This window comes from Cherax quadricarinatus, chromosome 29 (assembly GCF_038502225.1).
Source record: "Cherax quadricarinatus isolate ZL_2023a chromosome 29, ASM3850222v1, whole genome shotgun sequence".
NCBI classification, from domain to species: Eukaryota; Metazoa; Arthropoda; class Malacostraca; order Decapoda; family Parastacidae; genus Cherax; species Cherax quadricarinatus.
In genome coordinates, this window is record NC_091320.1 from 15,855,311 (window position 1) to 15,874,983 (window position 19,673).

Genomic DNA, 19,673 nt, shown 5'->3' on the forward strand with positions numbered 1-19,673 from the left:
GCTGGCCAGGTTGTACACAAAACCCCAATCAACCATCGCTACTATTGTGGACAAGAAAACGGCAATCAAAGAAGCTGTTCTTGCCGAAGGTGCAACTTTGTTTTCAAAACAGAGGTCGCAAGTGATGGAAGATGTTGAGAGACTGTTATTGGTGTGGATAAACGAAAAACAAATAGCAGGAGATAACATCTCTCAAGTGGTCATATGTGAAAAGGCTAGGAAGTTGCATGACGATTTGATTAGAAAAATGCCTGCAACTAGTGGTGATGTGAATGAATTTAAGGCCAGCAAAGGTTGGTTTGAGAGATTTAAGAATCGTAGTGGCATACATAGTGTGATAAGGCATGGTGAGGCTGCCAGTTCGAACCAAAAAAGCAGCTGAAAAATGTGTAGGAATTCAAGGATTACATAGACAGTGAAGACTTGAAACCTGAACAAGTGCTTAATTGCGATGAAACAGGCCTGTTTTGGAAGAAAATGCCAAGCAGGACCTACATTGCTCAGGAGGAAAAGGCACTCCCAGGACATAAGCCTATGAAAGACAAGCTTACTCTGTTGATGTGTGCTAATGCTAGTGGTTATTGCAAAGTGAAGCCTTTATTGGTGTATCACTCTGAAACTCCCAGAGTGTTCAGGAAAACAATGTCCTCACGGACTTGACACCTTAAGTCCTAATGGAAGGGGATTCCCCTTCTAAACACTAACATCATCCATACACTCCCCTCCTCCCATCCCATCAATCATCACCAGATCTTCAGTAAAGATAAGTGTCATGTAATTGTACATGTCTTCTTCAGTTTGTGTGTATTAAAATTAATATTTCATGTGGTAAAAATGTTTTTTTTTAATACTTTGGGGTGTCAGGAACGGATTAATTTGATTTCCATTATTCCTTATGGGGAAAATTAACTTGACTAACGATAATTTCGACTAACGATGAGCTTTCAGGAACGGATTAATATCGTTGGTCGAGGGTCCACTGTACCAGGAAAAGTGTACGGTAAGGTTATTGAAAGAATTAGAGGTAAGACAGAGTGTACAATTACGGATGAGCAAGGGGGTTTTTAGAGTGGGTAGGGGATGTGTAGATCAAGTGTTTACATTGAAACATATATGTGAACTGTATTTAGATAAAGGTAGGGAAGTTTTTATTGCATTTATGGATTTAGAAAAGGCATATGATAGAGTGGATAGGGGAGTAATGTGGCAGATGTTGCAAGTATATGGAATAGGTGGTAAGTTACTTAATGCTGTAAAGAGTTTTTATGAGGATAGCGAGGCTCAGGTTAGGGTGTGTAGAAGAGAGACTACTTCCCGGTAAAAGTAGGTCTTAGACAGGGATGTGTAATGTCACCATGGTTGTTTAATATATTTATAGATGGGGTTGTAAAAGAAGTAAATGCTAGGGTGTTCAGGAGAGGGGTGGGATTAAATTATGGGGAATTAAATACAAAATGGGAAGTAACACAGTTACTTTTTGCTGATGATACTGTGCTTATGGGAGATTCTAAAGAAAAATTGCAAAGGTTAGTGGACGAATTTGGGAATGTGTGTAAAGGTAGAAAGTTGAAAGTGAACATAGAAAAGAGTAAGGTGATGAGAGTATCAAATGATTTAGATAAAGAAAAATTGGATATCAAATTGGGGAGGGGTAGTATGGAAGAAGTGAATGTTTTCAGATATGTATTTGGGGGTTGACGTGTCAGCGGATGGATTTATGAAGGATGAGGTTAATCATAGAATTGATGAAGGAAAAAAGGCGAGTGGTGCATTGAGGTATATCTGGAGGCAAAAAATTTTATCTACGGAGGTAAAGAAGGGAATGTATGAAAGTATAATAGTACCAACACTCTTATATGGGTGTGAAGCTTGGGTTGTAAATGCTGCAGCAAGGAGGTGGTTGGAGGCAGTGGAGATGTGCTGACTAAGAGCAATGTGTGGTGTAAATATTATGCAGAAAATTCGGAGTGTGGAAATTAGGAAAAGGTGTGGAGTTAATAAAAGTATTAGTCAGAGGGCTGAAGAGGGTTTGTTGAGGTGGTTTGGTTATTTAGAGAGAATGGATCAAAGTAGAATGACATGGAGAGCGTATATATCTGTAGGGGAAGGAAGGCGGGCTAGGGGTCATCCTCGAAGAGGTTGGAGGGAGGTGGCAAAGGAGGTTTTGTTGGCAAGGGGCTTGGACTTCCAGCAAGCGTGCGTGAGCATGTTAGATAGGAGTGAATGGAGATGAATGGTATTTGGGACCTGACGATCTGTTGGAGTGTGAGCAGGGTAATATTTAGTGAAGGGATTCAGGGAAACCGGTTATTTTATATAACCAGGCTTGAGTCCTGGAAATGGGAAGTACAATGCCTGCACTCTAAAGGAGGGGTTTGGGATATTGGCAGTTTGGAGAGATATATTGTGTATTTTTATACATACTGTATATACTTCTAAGCTGTTGTATTCTGGGCACCTCTGCAAAAACAGTGATTATGTGTGAGTGAGGTGAAAGTGTTGAATGATGATGAAAGTATTTTCTTTTTGGGGATTTTCTTTCTCTTTGGGTCACCCTGCCTCTGTGAGAGATGGCCGACTTGTTAAAAAAAAAAATAATAATATTATTAATATTAAAATATATAGTGTTCACTCATTACTTATCTTAAAGTATCTGTAGTCTTAACCCTTTGACTGTTTCGGTCATGTATATGTCTTACGAGCCACCATGTTTGATGTATTAATACGCCAAAATTCTAGCAGCTTCAAATCAAGCAAGAGAAAGCTGGTAGGCCCACATGTGAGAGAATGGGTCTGTGTGGTCAGTGTTCACCATATAAAAAAAATCAGGGAGCCAGTGGTGCATTGTGGGAATGCCATTTCAATAGTCCTTGTTCATCATGTCTAGCGGTAAGAAATGTCTGACTCCTCGGCAAATCTGGGACTCTTCTCTTCCCATGTGATCCTCTAACACAGATGGAAGTGTCAATGAAAATCAATTTCATGGTTCCGAGGAGTTTGTGACCAAAAGCATTGCCCAGGATACCAGGAAAATGAAGGAGAATGAAGAATGAAGGAGAAAGATAATTTGATAGGAAGATAGAGGGGAAGCGAGCATCCAACCCCATTGTTTTGACAGGCGGTAGGGGGAGTGAGTAATGATACAATATGTCATTTTGACAGCTGACTCAGCACATTTAGAAGTCCACACACAACACAAGCTTGCTGAAGATAATAGCAGTTATATGAAAGTGTCCAGTGACTATATATATGTGTACAGTCTGTATATATATTATAGAAACCAGAAGGAAGGAAAGAATGAATATATAAAGAATGAAGACAAAGAAAGGTAGGTAGGAAGGAATGATGACACATTTTCCTTGGATAAATACCTATCACAACTGTCTGCTACTACTATGAAGAAAACTGCTCAGATGAGGTGTTTTGTCTTTGCACATACAAAAAAATGCCCACAAAAATGCAGAGAGACACTCGTTTTATGTGTGAGGAGTGTAAAACACCATTGTGTATGAAACCATGTTTCAGAGAGTTCTACAAGCTGCAGAACTTCTAAGAACATGTCCAGTGACTGTACATTTGTATATATATTATAGAACAGTAGTAATAAAAAAATTTTTGTTTGTGTAAACAAGTTTTGTAAACAATATATTGATAATTATCTTTGTGCTCTTATTGTGTTGTATACGAGTGTATATATGTACATTGCACCTTACTTTGGTCTCACAGGCCACATAAGTTACCTGAAAAAAATGGGTGAGCGGCATTCACCGCTGTTGCCATACACGGCTTATTTTCTGCCAACTTTACGCCTCTATATCTTGGTAAGTACTGATGGCAAAAATTTTGTTTGGGGCTTTAAAAAATCAGAAAAATTATCTAAACATTTTCATAAGAAAAAATAATTTTTTTTTTCTAATATTTTTCGACACCAGGAAACACCTCAGGATTTGAGGTTTCGACAGTCAAAGGGTTAATGTAGAGTGAGAGGTGAGTAAACAAGATTAAATGAATAAACGAGAGAGAGAATGAGAGTGTAGAAGGTTTGGGAGTTTTGTTAACAATCTAGTTGTTGTTGCTAGCCTGGACATGAATGGTTTTTGTTCACTCTGTCAAGCTGCCTGGAAAAAATCTCATATTTGTTATTTTATGTGTTTATATGTTACATAGCATGTTTATTATATAATTTTGAAAAAAAATCATAGATGGATTAAGAAAAATGTCTATATTAATGTTTTATACACATTTAATGTGCCTCATAGTGATTATTATTGTGTTGTTATTATCACTATTAACCCTTTGACTGTCGCGAGCCCCTTTCTGAAACTGTCATTCTGTGTCACAAAATTTTTTTTGGGGAAAAAAAAATTTCTTATGAAATGATAGAGAATCTTTTCCCGATGGTAATGACACCAAAAGTACAATATTTGGTCGAAAAATCACAGAATTACTCTCCCGCGAAGTTAGCAGTCTCGGCGACATATACGCATCGGCGATTTCGCCAACTCATAGCTATTTCTTTACCAAACTCATAGCTATTTCTTCAGAACTCCATTTTTTCAAAATAGGGTCCAGAATAAACAATGTAGACATTCTTGGCACTAAAATAACATATCCTCTGTTCATTAGCCATGTCTCTAGGCCTCTCTTATACAGTGGACCCCCGGTTAACGATTTTAATCCGTGCAAGAGGGGTAATTGTTATGCGAAATAATCGTTATGTGAATGAATTTTCCCCATAAGAAATAATGGAAATAAAATTAATCCGTGCAAGACACCCAAAAGTATGAAAAAAAAATTTTTTTTACCACATGAATATTAATTTTAATACACACAAACTGAAAAAGGCATGCACACTTACATGACACTTACTTTTATTGAAGATCTGGTGATGATTGATGGGATGGGAGGAGGGGAGAGCATTATCTTCTTACTGTTTAGAAGGGGAATCCCCTTCCATTAGGACTTGAGGTAGTAAGTCCTTTTCTGGGGTTACTTCCCTTCTTTTTTTAATGCCACTAGGGCCAGCTTCAGAGTCACTGGACTTCTTTCGCACAAGATAGCTGTCCATAGTGGCCTGTACCTCTCGTTCCTTTATCACTTCCCTAAAGTGTTTCACAACATTGTCAGTGTACAGGTTGCCAACACGGCTTGCAATAGCTGTGTGAGGGTGATTTTCATCCATGAAGGTTTGCACTTCAAGCCACTTTGCACAGATTTCCTTTATCTTTGTAGTAGGCAACTTCTTCAATTTCTCTCTCCCCTCCTCTGAACCAGTTTCCCCAGGTCTGGCCTCTTGCTCTTGAAGTTGATCTATCAGCTCATCAGTGGTTAGTTCTTCATTGTCCTCCTCCACCAACTCTTCCACATCCTCCCCACTAACCTCCAACCCCAAGGACTTTCCCAATGCCACAATGGATTCCTCAACTGGCACAGGATTCTCAGGGTTAGCCTCAAACCCTTCAAAATCCCTTTTGTCTACACATTCTGGCCACAGTTTCTTCCAAGCAGAGTTCAAGGTCCTCTTAGTCACTTCCTCCCAAGCCTTACCTATAAGGTTTACACAATTGAGGATATTAAAGTGATCTCTCCAAAACTCTCTTAGAGTCAGTTGAGTTTCTGAGGTCATTACAAAGCACCTTTCAAACAGAGCTTTTGTGTACAGTTTCTTGAAGTTGGAAATAACCTGCTGGTCCATGGGCTGCAGGAGAGGAGTGGTATTAGGAGGCAAAAACTTCACCTTAATGAAGCTCATGTCCCCATAAAGTCGCTCTGCCACGTCTGTAGGATGACCAGGGGCATTGTCTAACACCAGGAGGCACTTAAGTTCTAATTTCTTTTCAGTTAGGTAATCTTTCACATTGGGGGCAAATGCATGGTGTAACCAGTTATAGAAAAATTCCCTAGTGACCCATGCCTTACTGTTTGCCCTCCACAGCACACACAAATTATCCTTGAGGACATTCTTTTGCCTGAACGCTCTGGGAGTTTCCGAGTGATACACTAATAAAGGCTTCACTTTGCAATCACCAGTAGCATTGGCACACATGAGAAGAGTAAGCCTGTCTTTCATAGGCTTATGTCCTGGGAGTGCCTTTTCCTCCTGAGTAATGTAGGTCCTGCTTGGCATTTTCTTCCAGAACAGGCCTGTTTCATCACAATTAAACACTTGTTCAGGTTTCAGTCCTTCAGTTTCTATATACTCCTTGAATTCCTGCACATATTTTTCAGCTGCTTTGTGGTCCGAACTGGCAGCCTCACCATGCCTTATCACACTATGGATGCCACTACGCTTCTTAAATCTCTCAAACCAACCTTTGCTGGCCTTAAATTCACTCACATCATCACTAGTTGCAGGCATTTTTTTAATTAAATCCTCATGCAACTTCCTAGCCTTTTCACATATGATCGCTTGAGAGACGCTATCTCCTGCTAGCTGTTTTTCATTTATCCACACCAATAAGAGTCTCTCAACATCTTCCATCACTTGCGATCTTTGTTTCGAAAACACAGTTAAACCTTTGGCAACAACAGCTTCCTTGATTGTCTTTTTGGTGCCCACAATAGTAGCGATGGTTGATTGGGGTTTCTTGTACAACTTGACTAGGTCGGCAATACGCACTCCACTTTCATACTTATCAATGATCTCTTTCTTCATTTCAATGGGTATCCTTACCCTTATTGGTGTACGGTTGGCACTAGAAGCTTTCTTGGGGCCCATGGTCACTTATTTTCCAGAAACACCACCGAAAACACTGTAATAATACGAAATATTCCGAGTGTATGCTTGGATGTTAGCGTGGAGGCTGCCTGGTAAACAATGGCACGGGCGGCACATGTGAGGCTGGGTGAGGGCGCACATTGGACGCGTCTCGGACGAAAATCGGTGAGCGGGTTTTTAATCGGTATGCGCGGCAAAAATTTTGCGATTAAAGTAAGCGGTATGCGAAATAATCGCTATGTGATGCCATCGTTATGCGGGGGTCCACTGTATTACTATTGCTTTCTATTTTGATTTTTTATTCATATAGAAAATACAAAATTTACTGTTATGCAGACTACTGCATTATTGTAAAAATGGTAAAAATAATATCAGTGCACTAGTGAAAGAATATTAGACTCCCCAGTTGATGTGTATTGGACGTGTGGTGTGATTTGCTTACTCTTGAACATTGGTAAAAATCTAATATTTCTGCTACTTTGAGCTCAGTTTCAAGGTCATTTTCATTGTGAAACTAATCAAAATTGTCTCTATTCCATTTTATCATGTAAGCCCATGAAAACAAGTATACAAAGATAAATACTATACGAAAATACACCTCAAAGCCGACGTTTTAATCCAAAAAAAACAGTCAGTTTTTTAACAAGTCAACCATCTCCCACCGAGGCAGGGTGACGTATATATACGACCAAAACAGTCAAAGGGTTAATTTGGCATCTTCAAGACCAATAACACACTCTTAATGATTTTAATGTGTACCTACACAGCAGCACAGGCGCAAGATGTGGAGTTTAAATCAGTTAAGTTCATATTTTATTCATTCTAGAGTGTATATCAAGCTTTTATGTTATTTATTATGTCATATTAGATGAATTTTGATAGATAAATAAGCTGTAGAGCGATAATAGCGTCATATTGAAGATGCGACGACTCTGCTTCATGTGTAATACCTGTTGGTTCATGAACGGCTCTGAGACACACGCACACAGACAGAAAGACAGACACAGGTAGACAGAAAGACAGATAAACACAGGAAGACAAATAAACAGACACAGACAGACAGACATAGATACAGACAGACAAATTCAGACAGACACAGATATACAGGCAGACAGATACAGACAGGTTTATGTGCAACACTGAAAACAAATAGAGAGTTTGAGAGTAAGAGCCTTTCTTGCCTTGCCACAATCTCAAGTTCAAGATTCAGACTTCCTCTTAGGGGCCATGGTGAAATTTACTGTCCAGTTAGTACAGTTAATACAGTATGATGCTGCTGATAGGGCAGGGTTACTCAAACTGATGCTGCCTGCATGGCACGTTGCCGCCACGAGTATCGTCAAAGTTGTACAGCAGTGTGCATCAGCCGGCCCAGCCCAGCTGCCAGATGCACGGTCATAAGTCGAGTGGACGTATTTCGAGCAGGTTGTAAGTCGGACGGTAGGTGTACACCATGATAAATCTGTCACGCTGTGGACAGTTTTCCTGGTTTTCCATAATTCTTATGGGTCTAATGCAGTTTGTGGTAGTGGTAGGTGTGACGGGGAAGTGTGGGTGGGCGGTATGGTTTGATACTAGTTGGTGATGGTGGGTGAATTTGGTGGTTGCCGGTGGTGAGTGAATTTGGTGGTGGTGGCAGGTGGATTTGGTGAATGGTGTAACAGTGTAAAGTGTACCATCAATCATCCAAAGCAAACTGGTTCTTTCTCACTATTACACTATTTTTGCTATCACCTGCTTTACAAGACATTTTTCTCCTGGTCTTTGATATACAGTGGAACCTCAAATATCGAACTTTCTTCGGTCCAGAAGGCTGTTCGAGTGCCTTTACCGAATGAATTTATTCCCATCAGGAATAATGTAAATTAGATTAGTCCATTTCAGACCCTCAAAAATACACTTATAAAAACACTTACAAAAATACACTTACATAATTGGTTGTGTTGGGAGCAGTTCGATTTTTGAGGTTCCACTGTATCCTGTCACTAAATTGTGCTAAAATTAACTTGTCATGGATTTCTATGTCTGGCAGTGGTGCACCAGGGAATTCTTAATAGGTGGCATAAGGCAGCCCTATGGTGCTCATCTGCATATACACAATTTGTAGTTTACTAAAAGTCAGCTCTTATTACTTACAATGCAGTGTTATGTGGTTTATAAAAATCCACTATGCATTGAAGAGCACCAAACTGCTACTGCAGTCTTGACTCTGTACTATACTTCTCTAGATTACATGCAATTTTATGTATATATGTGTACACATTTTATGTGATTTCCTTATTTGACTGAATCGTACATCCAGTTCGAGTTTATCACTTGTTCACTGAGTAGATCAATGACCTCTGGCTTCTCACTGTTTTTTATTTACACTTCACATACCCAGACATTGCACACCACAGCTAGTTTCCTCTTTATGGGGTGTTAGACCCTTTCAGGGTCTAGAGGCCCTCTCCTAAACTCGGTCTCAGGGTCGAAAATTTTTTTGACAAAAAAAAAAATTCTTATGAAATGATAATCTTTACCCGATCATAATGACACCAAAAGTATGAGATTTGATGGAAAACTTACGGAATTATGTTCTCGCAAAGTTAGCGGTCTCTACAATGTTTACACATCAGCGATTTCGCCCAATTTGAGCCCTATTTTCGACGAATTCCAGTGTACTAGTCGACAAAAACCATATCTATTTCACTAGAACTCCATTTTTTCTATCGAATGAGTACAAGAAACTGCCCATTTACCAATTTCAACCATCCAATAAAGTGGTCAGAAATTGGCAATGTTGCCAATTTCACACAAATTTCAGAAGATGCCAATTTCCAAGTAGGGTCAAGAATAAACAAGACAGACATTCCTGGCACTAAAATAACATTTTAGTGTTCATTAGTCACGTCCCCAGGCCCCTCTTACATCTCTTTTGCTTTCCACTTTGAATTTTTATTCTCACAAAAAATAGAAGATTTGCTGTTATGCAGACTACTGCATTAGTGTAGAAATGGTATAAATAATATCAGCGCACTTGTGAAAAAATATTAGACTCACCAGTTGATGTGTATTGGACTCTTGGCATGATTTGTTTACTTTTGAACTTTGGTGAAAATCAAACATTTCTTTTACTTTGAGCTCAGTTTCTAGGTACTTTTCATTATGAAACCAATCAAAATCATCTCAAGTTCTGTAATATGTCTTCCATTCTATAAAATGAGACCAGGAAAACTAGAATACAACCATAAATACCATGCGAAAATACACTGCAAAGTCGCTGTTTTAAACCAAAAACACTGTCAGAGTTTTTCTTTTCTCATTATGCACTGTGTGCTGCAGGATTTTTTTTTTTACTGTGCACATTGACCACATAGACCCATTCTTTCATATGTAGGCCTACCAGCTTTCTTTCACTAGATTTGAAGGCGCTAGAATTTAGGCGTACTTGTACGTCAATAACCCTGGTGTGTAAGCCGTACTAGTACGTCGGAAACCCTGAAAGGGTTAAAAGATAAAGAATCTATTACAAAGTGGGAGTTGTCATAGTTGCTTTTTACCATTCACACTGTGCTTTTGGGAGATTCTGAAGAGAAGTTGCAAAGGGTGGTGTATGTAAAAGACAGAAATGAAAAGTGAACATTTGAAAGAGCAAGGTGGTGAGAGGAACAAAAAAAAAATTAGGTAATGAAAATTGGATATCAGATTGGAAGGAGGAAGTATGGAGGAAATGAATGTGTTCAGATATTTGTCAGTAGACTTGCTGGTAGATAAGTTTACTATAGAATAGAGTGAACTGTAGAATTGAAGAAGGAAAATAAGTGGGTGGTTCATTGAGGAATTTGTGGAGACAAAGAACGTTATCTTTGAAGGCGAACAGAGGAATGTATCAGAGTTTAGTGGTACCAACACTCTTATATGGGTGTGAAGCATGGGTTGTGAATGTAGCTGCAAAGATGCAGTGGAGATGTTGTGCCTGAGAGCAATGTGTGGTGTGAGTACTATAATATGACTTGGAGGGTGAATAAATCTGTAGTGGAGGGAGGGTGGTGTAGGGGTTGTCCTAGGAAAGGTTAGAGGGAGGAGTGAAAGATAACATTAATGAAGGAATTCAGGGAAAATAGTTAGCCAGTCTTAATCCTGGAGGTGAGAAGTATAGTGCCTGCACACTGAAGGAGAGGTGAGGATTTTGTAGTCTGGAGGGGCATCTGAACTGTAATGTCAGTGCATTTCTGGCAAGACAGTGTTTCTTCTTTTTCAGGGTAGAAGATGGCCACTGTGTTAAAAAAAAATACACTGTCTTAAGCTTTCTCTCTACCTATTTTGCTTTGTTTTCCATTATTAACTTAATGGGTACTATACACTGCATAAACATTTGTAGTGTTCTGTTGCAGACTGCAGCACACATGTAACTTCACACACACGTATATTTATACCTTCATTACAGCTCTTTACCACATAATGTGGTGTAGAATTGTAATGAACTGAAAAGTGACAAAGTGGAAGGAGAGCATACATAGGCTCAGAAATAGGGTTAACTGCTGATTCGTGTTAGTTGATGAAAAGTTAAGATGCAGGACCAAGAACTAGAGCTTATTCTACACAAACTCCAATAGGTAAGTATAAGAATAATTGATAAGAGTATGTACAGTAAATGCAGAACATTTTTTACCAACCTTGTTTTAATGGAAAGTTCAGTTGAACTTTTTAAGTAATTAAAAAAAACATTTGTGCAGGTAATGATTCTTTGTGAATGTGGACATCGAAAGGCCACTCTGCAGTGCTCAGAAAATGACCGGGAATATCGCACACTGGCCACATCCCTATTGGCTTCCCAAATGCAAAATATGAATAATGGATGTTCTGTTGATCTTTCTGATTTATTTACTGCTACAGCAAGACCTGACAAACTCAGAAGGTAAGTTTTTCTTGGACTTAAAGATTAAAATTCTGTAATTATTTGCTATGTATGGTATTCACAGAAACAGTATAGGAACCCTTGTTTTTTTTTTTTTATCATGCACTATAATCTGGATAGTATATACTGCAGTAGCTTAATACTTTTTACAGATATAGAGGTACTTTTTTAACCTTTTTTTTAGGTAAAACTTTTACACTGGGAATTTTATGTTTTACAGCGATGCTTGCCTGTCTTGCATGTAATATTCTGGTGAGTAATGGAACATAAAAGTGTCATGAACACTCATCATTAGAAGGAAACCCACATGTAGACCAAGACAGGAAAACAGTGGATCTGTTGATTTCAGTTTCCTGATGAGGCTCTCAGACTGAGATCAATATGTACATATCAACTATTCTCATGTCTTTATCTGCATGTGGGTTTCCTTCTATCATTCAAGTAACTGATTGTATTTTAAAACAATTAGCTTAAATGTGTGTACATTTAGTAATAATTTTTGCAATTGATAGATTACCATGCAATGAGGAATGCCAGACAGCAGAACGTAATCGACGGTTGGCATTGGCCCTGCAGATAGAGAATCCTGAGGCACGTGAGAAGCTTGGTAACTCGAATGTTCTTTACTCTGATTTTATGAAAGAGGAGGCTCGCAAGGATCCCCAGCTGGCCAAGATGGTTCATGATGCTCTTACAGATGTGGTCATGAAGTCCAAGGAGGTATGGCAAAGGATTGTGCAGTATTAACAAGCAGTGGTAGGCAATTTACTAAATGCATTAGACCATGTTTGTAGTTAATGACATGGACTGATATTTTTGTTGTTGTCCTTTACTTTTCTGTTTAATCACTTCACATTTGTAATGCCTTCTTCACTCTGGGTGCCCCCATTCCTTGAGCTGGTGTCATTATGCAGAAACTTTGTACGCTTCAGAATATTTGGAGCATTTGTCAAAGAAATTCACAAGCTGGCTTGGCTATTGTATATAAATTCACTCATCCACTACATTCTTACTCTGAGAAACAAAACTGGAAGCAGTGTGGATTGCCTGAGCAAGTTACCCTATGCAAGGGTGGAGTTATAAGACAATACATCCTGAATATAAAGGCACAAGTAATATATAGTAGTAGTAGGTTGGTAGACAGCAACCACCCAAGGAGATACTACTGTCCTACCAAATGAGTGTGAGACAGAAACCTGTATTTGTTTTACATGATGGCAGGAGGGCTGGTGTCTTTCTTCTGTCTCATAAACACACAAGATAACAGGTATATCTTGTTACTTTTACTTAGGTCACACTACACATGCATGTACACATTTATGTATACACACTCCTCTGAGTTTTCTTTGATTTTATCTTAACCCTTTGAGGGTCGAGACCCCTGCTCACAAACTTGCTCCAGGGACAGTGAATTTAAAAAAAAAAGTATGAAATGATAGAGAATCTTTTTTCCGAAGGTAATAAAATCAAAAGCACAAAATTTGATGGGAAACTTAGGGAATCAAGTTAAGTCTCGATGATTTTTTCCACTTTGAGCCCTACTTTGAGCCAATTCCATTGTTCCAATCAACCAAACTCATAGCTGTTTATCTAGAATTCCTTTTATTCTGTTGATTACATACAAGAAACTGCCTATTTACTTCATTCAGCTACCCAATAAATTTATCAGAAATTACTAATTTTGCCATTTTCACACAAAATTCAAGAGAGGTCAATTTCAAAATATTATTATATTATTTTATTATCACACTGGCCGATTCCCACCAAGGCAGGGTGGCCCGAAAAAGAAAAACTTTCACCATCATTCACTCCATCACTGTCTTGCCAGAAGGGTGCTTTACACTACAGTTTTTAAACTGCAACATTAACACCCCTCCTTCAGAGTGCAGGCACTGTACTTCCCATCTCCAGGACTCAAGTCCGGCCTGCCGGTTTCCCTGAACCCCTTCATAAATGTTACCCTGCTCACACTCCAACAGCACGTCAAGTATTAAAAACCATTTGTCTCCATTCACTCCTATCAAACACGCTCACGCATGCCTGCTGGAAGTCCAAGCCCCTCGCACAAAAAACCTCCTTTACCCCCTCCCTCCAACCTTTCCTAGGCCGACCCCTACCCCGCCTTCCTTCCACTACAGACTGATACACTCTTGAAATTATTCTGTTTCACTCCGTTCTCTCCACATGTCCGAACCACCTCAACAACCCTTCCTCAGCTCTCTGGACAACAGTTTTGGTAATCCCGCACCTCCTCCTAACTTCCAAACTACGAATTCTCTGCATTATATTCACACCACACATTGCTCTCAGACATGACATCTCCACTGCCTCCAGCCTTCTCCTCGCTGCAACATTCATCACCCATGCTTCACACCCATATAAGAGCGTTGGTAAAACTATACTCTCATACATTCCCCTCTTTGCCTCCAAGGACAAAGTTCTTTGTCTCCACAGACTCCTAAGTGCACCACTCACCCTTTTCCCCTCATCAATTCTATGATTCACCTCATCTTTCATAGACCCATCCGCTGACACGTCCACTCCCAAATATCTGAATACATTCACCTCCTCCATACTCTCTCCCTCCAATCTGATATACAATCTTTCATCACCTAATCTTTTTGTTATCCTCATAACCTTACTCTTTCCTGTATTCACTTTCAATTTTCTTCTTTTGCACACCCTACCAAATTCATCCACCAATCTCTGCAACTTCTCTTCAGAATCTCCCAAGAGCACAGTGTCATCAGCTCAGAGCAACTGTGACAACTCCCACTTTATGGGTGATTCTTTATCTTTTAACTCCACGCCTCTTGCCAAGACCCTCGCATTTACTTCTCTTACAATCCCATCTATAAATATATTAAACAACCGCGGTGACATCACACATCCTTGTCTAAGGCCTACTTTTACTGGGAAATAATTTCCCTCTTTCCTACATACTTTAACTTGAGCCTCACTATCCTCGTAAAAACTCTTCACTGCTTTCAGTAACCTACCTCCTACACCATACACCTGCAACATCTGCCACATTGCCCCCCTATCCACCCTGTCATATGCCTTTTCCAAATCCATAAATGCCACAAAGACCTCTTTAGCCTTATCTAAATACTGTTCACTTATATGTTTCACTGTAAACACCTGGTCCACACACCCCCTACCTTTCCTAAAGCCTCCTTGTTCATCTGCTATCCTATTCTCTGTCTTACTCTTAATTCTTTCAATAATAACTCCACCATACAGGTATACTCAACAGACTTATCCCCCTATAATTTTTGCACTCTCTTTTATCCCCTTTGCCTTTATACAAAGGAACTATGCATGCTCTCTGCCAATCCCTAGGTACCTTACCCTCTTCCATACATTTATTAAATAATTGCCCCAACCACTCCAAAACTATATCCCCACCTGCTTTTAACATTTCTATCTTTATCCCATCAATCCCGGCTGCCTTACCCCCTTTCATTTTACCTACTGCCTCACGAACTTCCCCCACACTCACAACTGGCTCTTCCTCACTCCTACAAGATGTTGTTCCTCCTTGCCCTATACACGAAATCACAGCTTCTCTATCTTCATCAACATTTAACCATTCCTCAAAATATTCCCTCCATCTTCCCAATACCTCTAACTCTCCATTTAATAACTCTCCTCTCCTATTTTTAACTGACAAATCCATTTGTTCTCTATTCTTTCTTAACTTGTTAATCTCACTCCAAAACTTTTTCTTATTTTCAACAAAATTTGTTGATAACATCTCACCCGCTCTCTCATTTGCTCTCTTTTTACATTGCTTCACCACTCTCTTAACCTCTCTCTCTTTCTCCATATACTCTTCCCTCCTTGCATCACTTCTACTTTGTAAAAACTTCTCATATGCTAACTTTTTCTCCCTTGCTACTCTCTTCACATCATCATTCCACCAATCGCTCCTCTTCCCTCCCGCACCCACTTTCCTGTAACCACAAACTTCTGCTGAACACTCCAACACTACATTTTTAAACCTGCCCCATACCTCTTCGACCCCATTGCCTATGCTCTCATTAACCCATCTATCCTCCAATAGCTGTTTATATCTTACCCTAACTGCCTCCTCTTGTAGTTTATAAACCTTCACCTCTCTCTTCCCTGATGCTTCTATTCTCCTTGTATCCCATCTACCTTTTACTCTCAGTGTAGCTACAACTAGAAAGTGATCTGATATATCTGTGGCCCCTCTATAAACATGTACATCCTGAAGTCTACTCAACAGTCTTTTATCTACCAATACATAATCCAACAAACTACTGTCATTTCGCCCTACATCATATCTTGTATACTTATTTATCCTCTTTTTCTTAAAATATGTATTACCTATAACTAAACCCCTTTCTATACAAAGTTCAATCAAAGGGCTCCCATTATCATTTACACCTGGCACCCCAAACTTACCTACCACACCCTCTCTAAAAGTTTCTCCTACTTTAGCATTCAGGTCCCCTACCACAATTACTCTCTCACTTGGTTCAAAGGCTCCTATACATTCACTTAACATCTCCCAAAATCTCTCTCTCTCTTCTGCATTCCTCTCTTCTCCAGGTGCATACACGCTTATTATGACCCACTTCTCGCATCCAACCTTTACTTTAATCCACATAATTCTTGAATTTGCACATTCATATTCTCTTTTCTCCTTCCATAACTGATCATTCAACATTACTGCTACCCCTTCCTTTGCTCTAACTCTCTCAAAATAGGGTCCAGAATAAATAATGTGGAGATTCTTGGCACGAAAATAACATTTTCTGTCATTAGTCATGTCTCCAGGCCTCTCTTATATTATGCTTGCTTTTCATTTTCAGTTTTTATTAACACAAAAAATAGAAGACTTACTGTTATTCAGACTACTGCATAATGGTAATAATTGTATAAATAATGTCACTGCATTCGTGAGTGCGTATTAGATCCACCACTTGACATGTATTGGACGGGTGACATTTGTTTACTCTTGAACGTTGGCAAAAATTGAACATTTCTGCTAATTTGAACTCAATTTCAAGCTACTTTTTAAAGTCTGTAAACCATTCAGAATCATCTCTGCTTCTGTAATACATCTTCGATTCTATCAAATGTCACTGTTTTACACCAAAAACACGGTTGCAGTTTTTTCTCATGCACTGCATCCTGCAGGATTTTTTTTATACTGCACACACTGACCACTCAAACGCATTCTCTCATATGTAGGCCTACCAGCTATCTCCTGCAAGATTGGAAGCCGCTAGAATTTTGGCATAGTATTCCAAGACCGACCCTGGCTTCAAAGCCGTAATATTATGGGACCAACCCCAAAAGGGTCAATAGTTCTTGTTCTTATTACTTTTCCTCTCATATCCCTGGGGAAGTGAAATGAGAATCTTTCCTCCGTAAACCATGTGTGTTGTAAAAATCAACTAAAATGCCAGGAGCAATGGGCTGGTAACCCATTTTCCCCATATAGCTTACTAAAACTAAGAAGAAGAAAACCATCAAAGTGGGATGTTTGAATTTGTGTGGATGTTGTGCAAATGATAAGAAAGAGATGATTGTGGATGTTATGCTTGAAAAGAAGCTGGATATCCTGGCTCTAAGTGAAAACAAATCTGAGGGGAGTAGGAGAGTTTCAGTGGGGAGAAATAAGTAGGATTAGGTCAGGGGTTTCTAATAGAGCTAGAGGTAAGGAAGGAGTAACAATAACGTTGAAGGATAAGTTATGGCAGAAAAAGAGGGAATATTAATGTATAAATTCAAGGATTATATGGAGTAAAATAAGGGTTGGATGTGAAAAGTGGGATATAGTAAGTGTGTATGCACCTGGAGAAGAGAGAAGTGTAGAGGAGAGAGATTTTGGGAAATGCTGAGTGAGTGCATGGGGAGTTTTGAACCAAGTGAGAGAGTACAGGTCCGCCATCATAAATCCGGCAATCAGACATCCAGTTCCATCAGTTATTTGACACTGATTTTGGCTAGGCTAATTTCAAATTTCCAGGGTTGCCACACCAACCTGCTAGTACTGTTTAGTGGCACTACTTGCTGCATTAGTCATTCCAATTTCTTTTTCTCAATTTATTGTTATAACCTGCTAACTTTTAGCTCTAGCCATGGTTCCAACTAATAAAAGAAATGCTCTTGTTGTGTAAACCACATACACAGTACATTGTTCATAAAAGATAAGGTGGCTTTGAAGCTACTGTCAGTTGCCGCGAGTTCAGTCTCGTGATGCAGGGAATGTTTTATTATTACGCTAATATCAACACTGTGGCTTATTTGCCTATCACAATTAATTTAATATGACATAATAAGCAATATAAATAACAAAAACATGTTAAATACTGCAGATTGAATAATAATTGGCATAATACCGAGTGATTCGACGGAGGTGTGAAGAGGATATAGGATACAAGTACATTCTCCTATCTCTGTATTGGGAGCTTATATTAGAGAAAACGGAGTATAGCACAGGGCTAACTGTGATATACGTTCGTACTGCACCATAAAACTGAAACAAAAAAGCTATTTTCTCTACATAGATTATCATACATAGCAGCACATATATAGAGAACCTAGGATAACCCAAAAAAGTCAGTGACTTATTTCTAGTACAGTAGGGCCCCACTTAAATGGCAGGTTAGGTTCCAGGCTATCGCCGTAAAGTGGAACACCCTTTTTTTTTTCCTTATAAATGCATAGAAATACTAGATAACAAGTATACACTAACATAAATGTATTAGTTAGCAATAGAACTACACATTAAAAAACAATAAAAAAGTAAAATACACATATAGTACACTTATTATGTACCTTAAAATATTTGTAATCTTAATCTAGGGTGAGATGAGTAGTATTTATTGTAAGAAATCAAGTGTGGTATGTATGTGGTTGGGCCACTTACCTTTTTTATCCTACCTCTCTCCCCCCTCCCACCCTTTTCCAATATTTCCATCCTTACCCATCCTTCTTCCTTACCCATCTTACCAAAGCTCTGGTCATCAGAAGAAGAAAAAGTAGTAGTATTAGAATGTGGGGCAGAAGTTTGTGGTTCTAGGAGGGTGGGGGCAGGAGGAAAGAGGAGTGATTGGTGGAATGATGAAGTAAAGGGTGTGATAAAAGAGAAAAAGGTAGCTTATGAGAGGTTTTTACAAAGCAGAAGTGTTATAAGAAGAGCAGAGTATATGGAGAGTAAAAGAAAGGTGAAGAGAGTGGTGAGAGAGTGCAAAAGGAGAGCAAATGATAGAGTGGGAGAGGCACTGTCAAGAAATTTTAATGAAAATAAAAAAAAATTTGGAGTGAGTTAAACAAGTTAAGAAGGCCTAGGGAAAGTATGGATTTGTTAGGTAAACACAGAGTAGGGAAGTTAGTAGATGGGGAGATGGAGGTATTAGGTAGATGACGAGAATATTTTGAGGAGCTTTTAAATGTTAAGGAAGAAAGGGAAGCCGTAATTTCATGCACTGGTCAGGGAGGTATATCATCTTTTAGGAGTGAAGAAGAGCAGAATGTAAGTGTGGGGGAGGTACGTGAGGCATTACGTAGAATGAAAGGGGGTAAAGCAGCTGGAACTGATGGGATCATGACAGAAATGTTAAAAGCAGGGGGGATATAGTGTTGGAGTGGTTGGTACTTTTGTTTAATAAATGTATGAAAGAGGGGAAGGTACCTAGGGATTGGTGGAGAACATGTATAGTCCCTTTATATAAAGGGAAAGGGGACAAAAGAGATTGTAAAAATTATAGAGGAATAAGTTTACTGAGTATACCAGGAAAAGTGTACGATAGGGTTATGATTGAAAGAATTAGAGGTAAGACAGAATGTAGGATTGCGGATGAGCAAGGAGGTTTCAGAGTGGGTAGGGGATGTGTAGATCAAGTGTTTACATTGAAGCATATATGTGAACAGTATTTAGATAAGGGTAGGGAAGTTTTTATTGCATTTATGGATTTAAAAAAGGCATATGATAGAATGGACAGAGGAGCAATGTGGCAGATGTTGCAAGTGTATGGAATAGGTGGTAAGTTACTAAATGTTGTAAAGAGTTTTTAT

At 39.1% G+C, this 19,673-nt stretch overlaps 1 protein-coding gene across 4 annotated transcripts in view; it reads left to right on the forward strand.

Annotated features, from left to right (window-relative positions):
- Positions 1-19,673, forward strand: part of LOC128690369 (protein shuttle craft-like) — a gene marked incomplete at its 5' end in the record, with an annotated part of 249,204 nt that overhangs the window by 98,680 nt on the left and 130,851 nt on the right. For all 4 annotated transcript variants that reach the window (XM_070089620.1, XM_070089621.1, XM_070089622.1 and 1 more), the window contains 2 exon segments: positions 11,437-11,618; positions 12,131-12,338. In XM_070089620.1, the coding sequence (XP_069945721.1) occupies positions 11,437-11,618; positions 12,131-12,338 (390 nt within the window).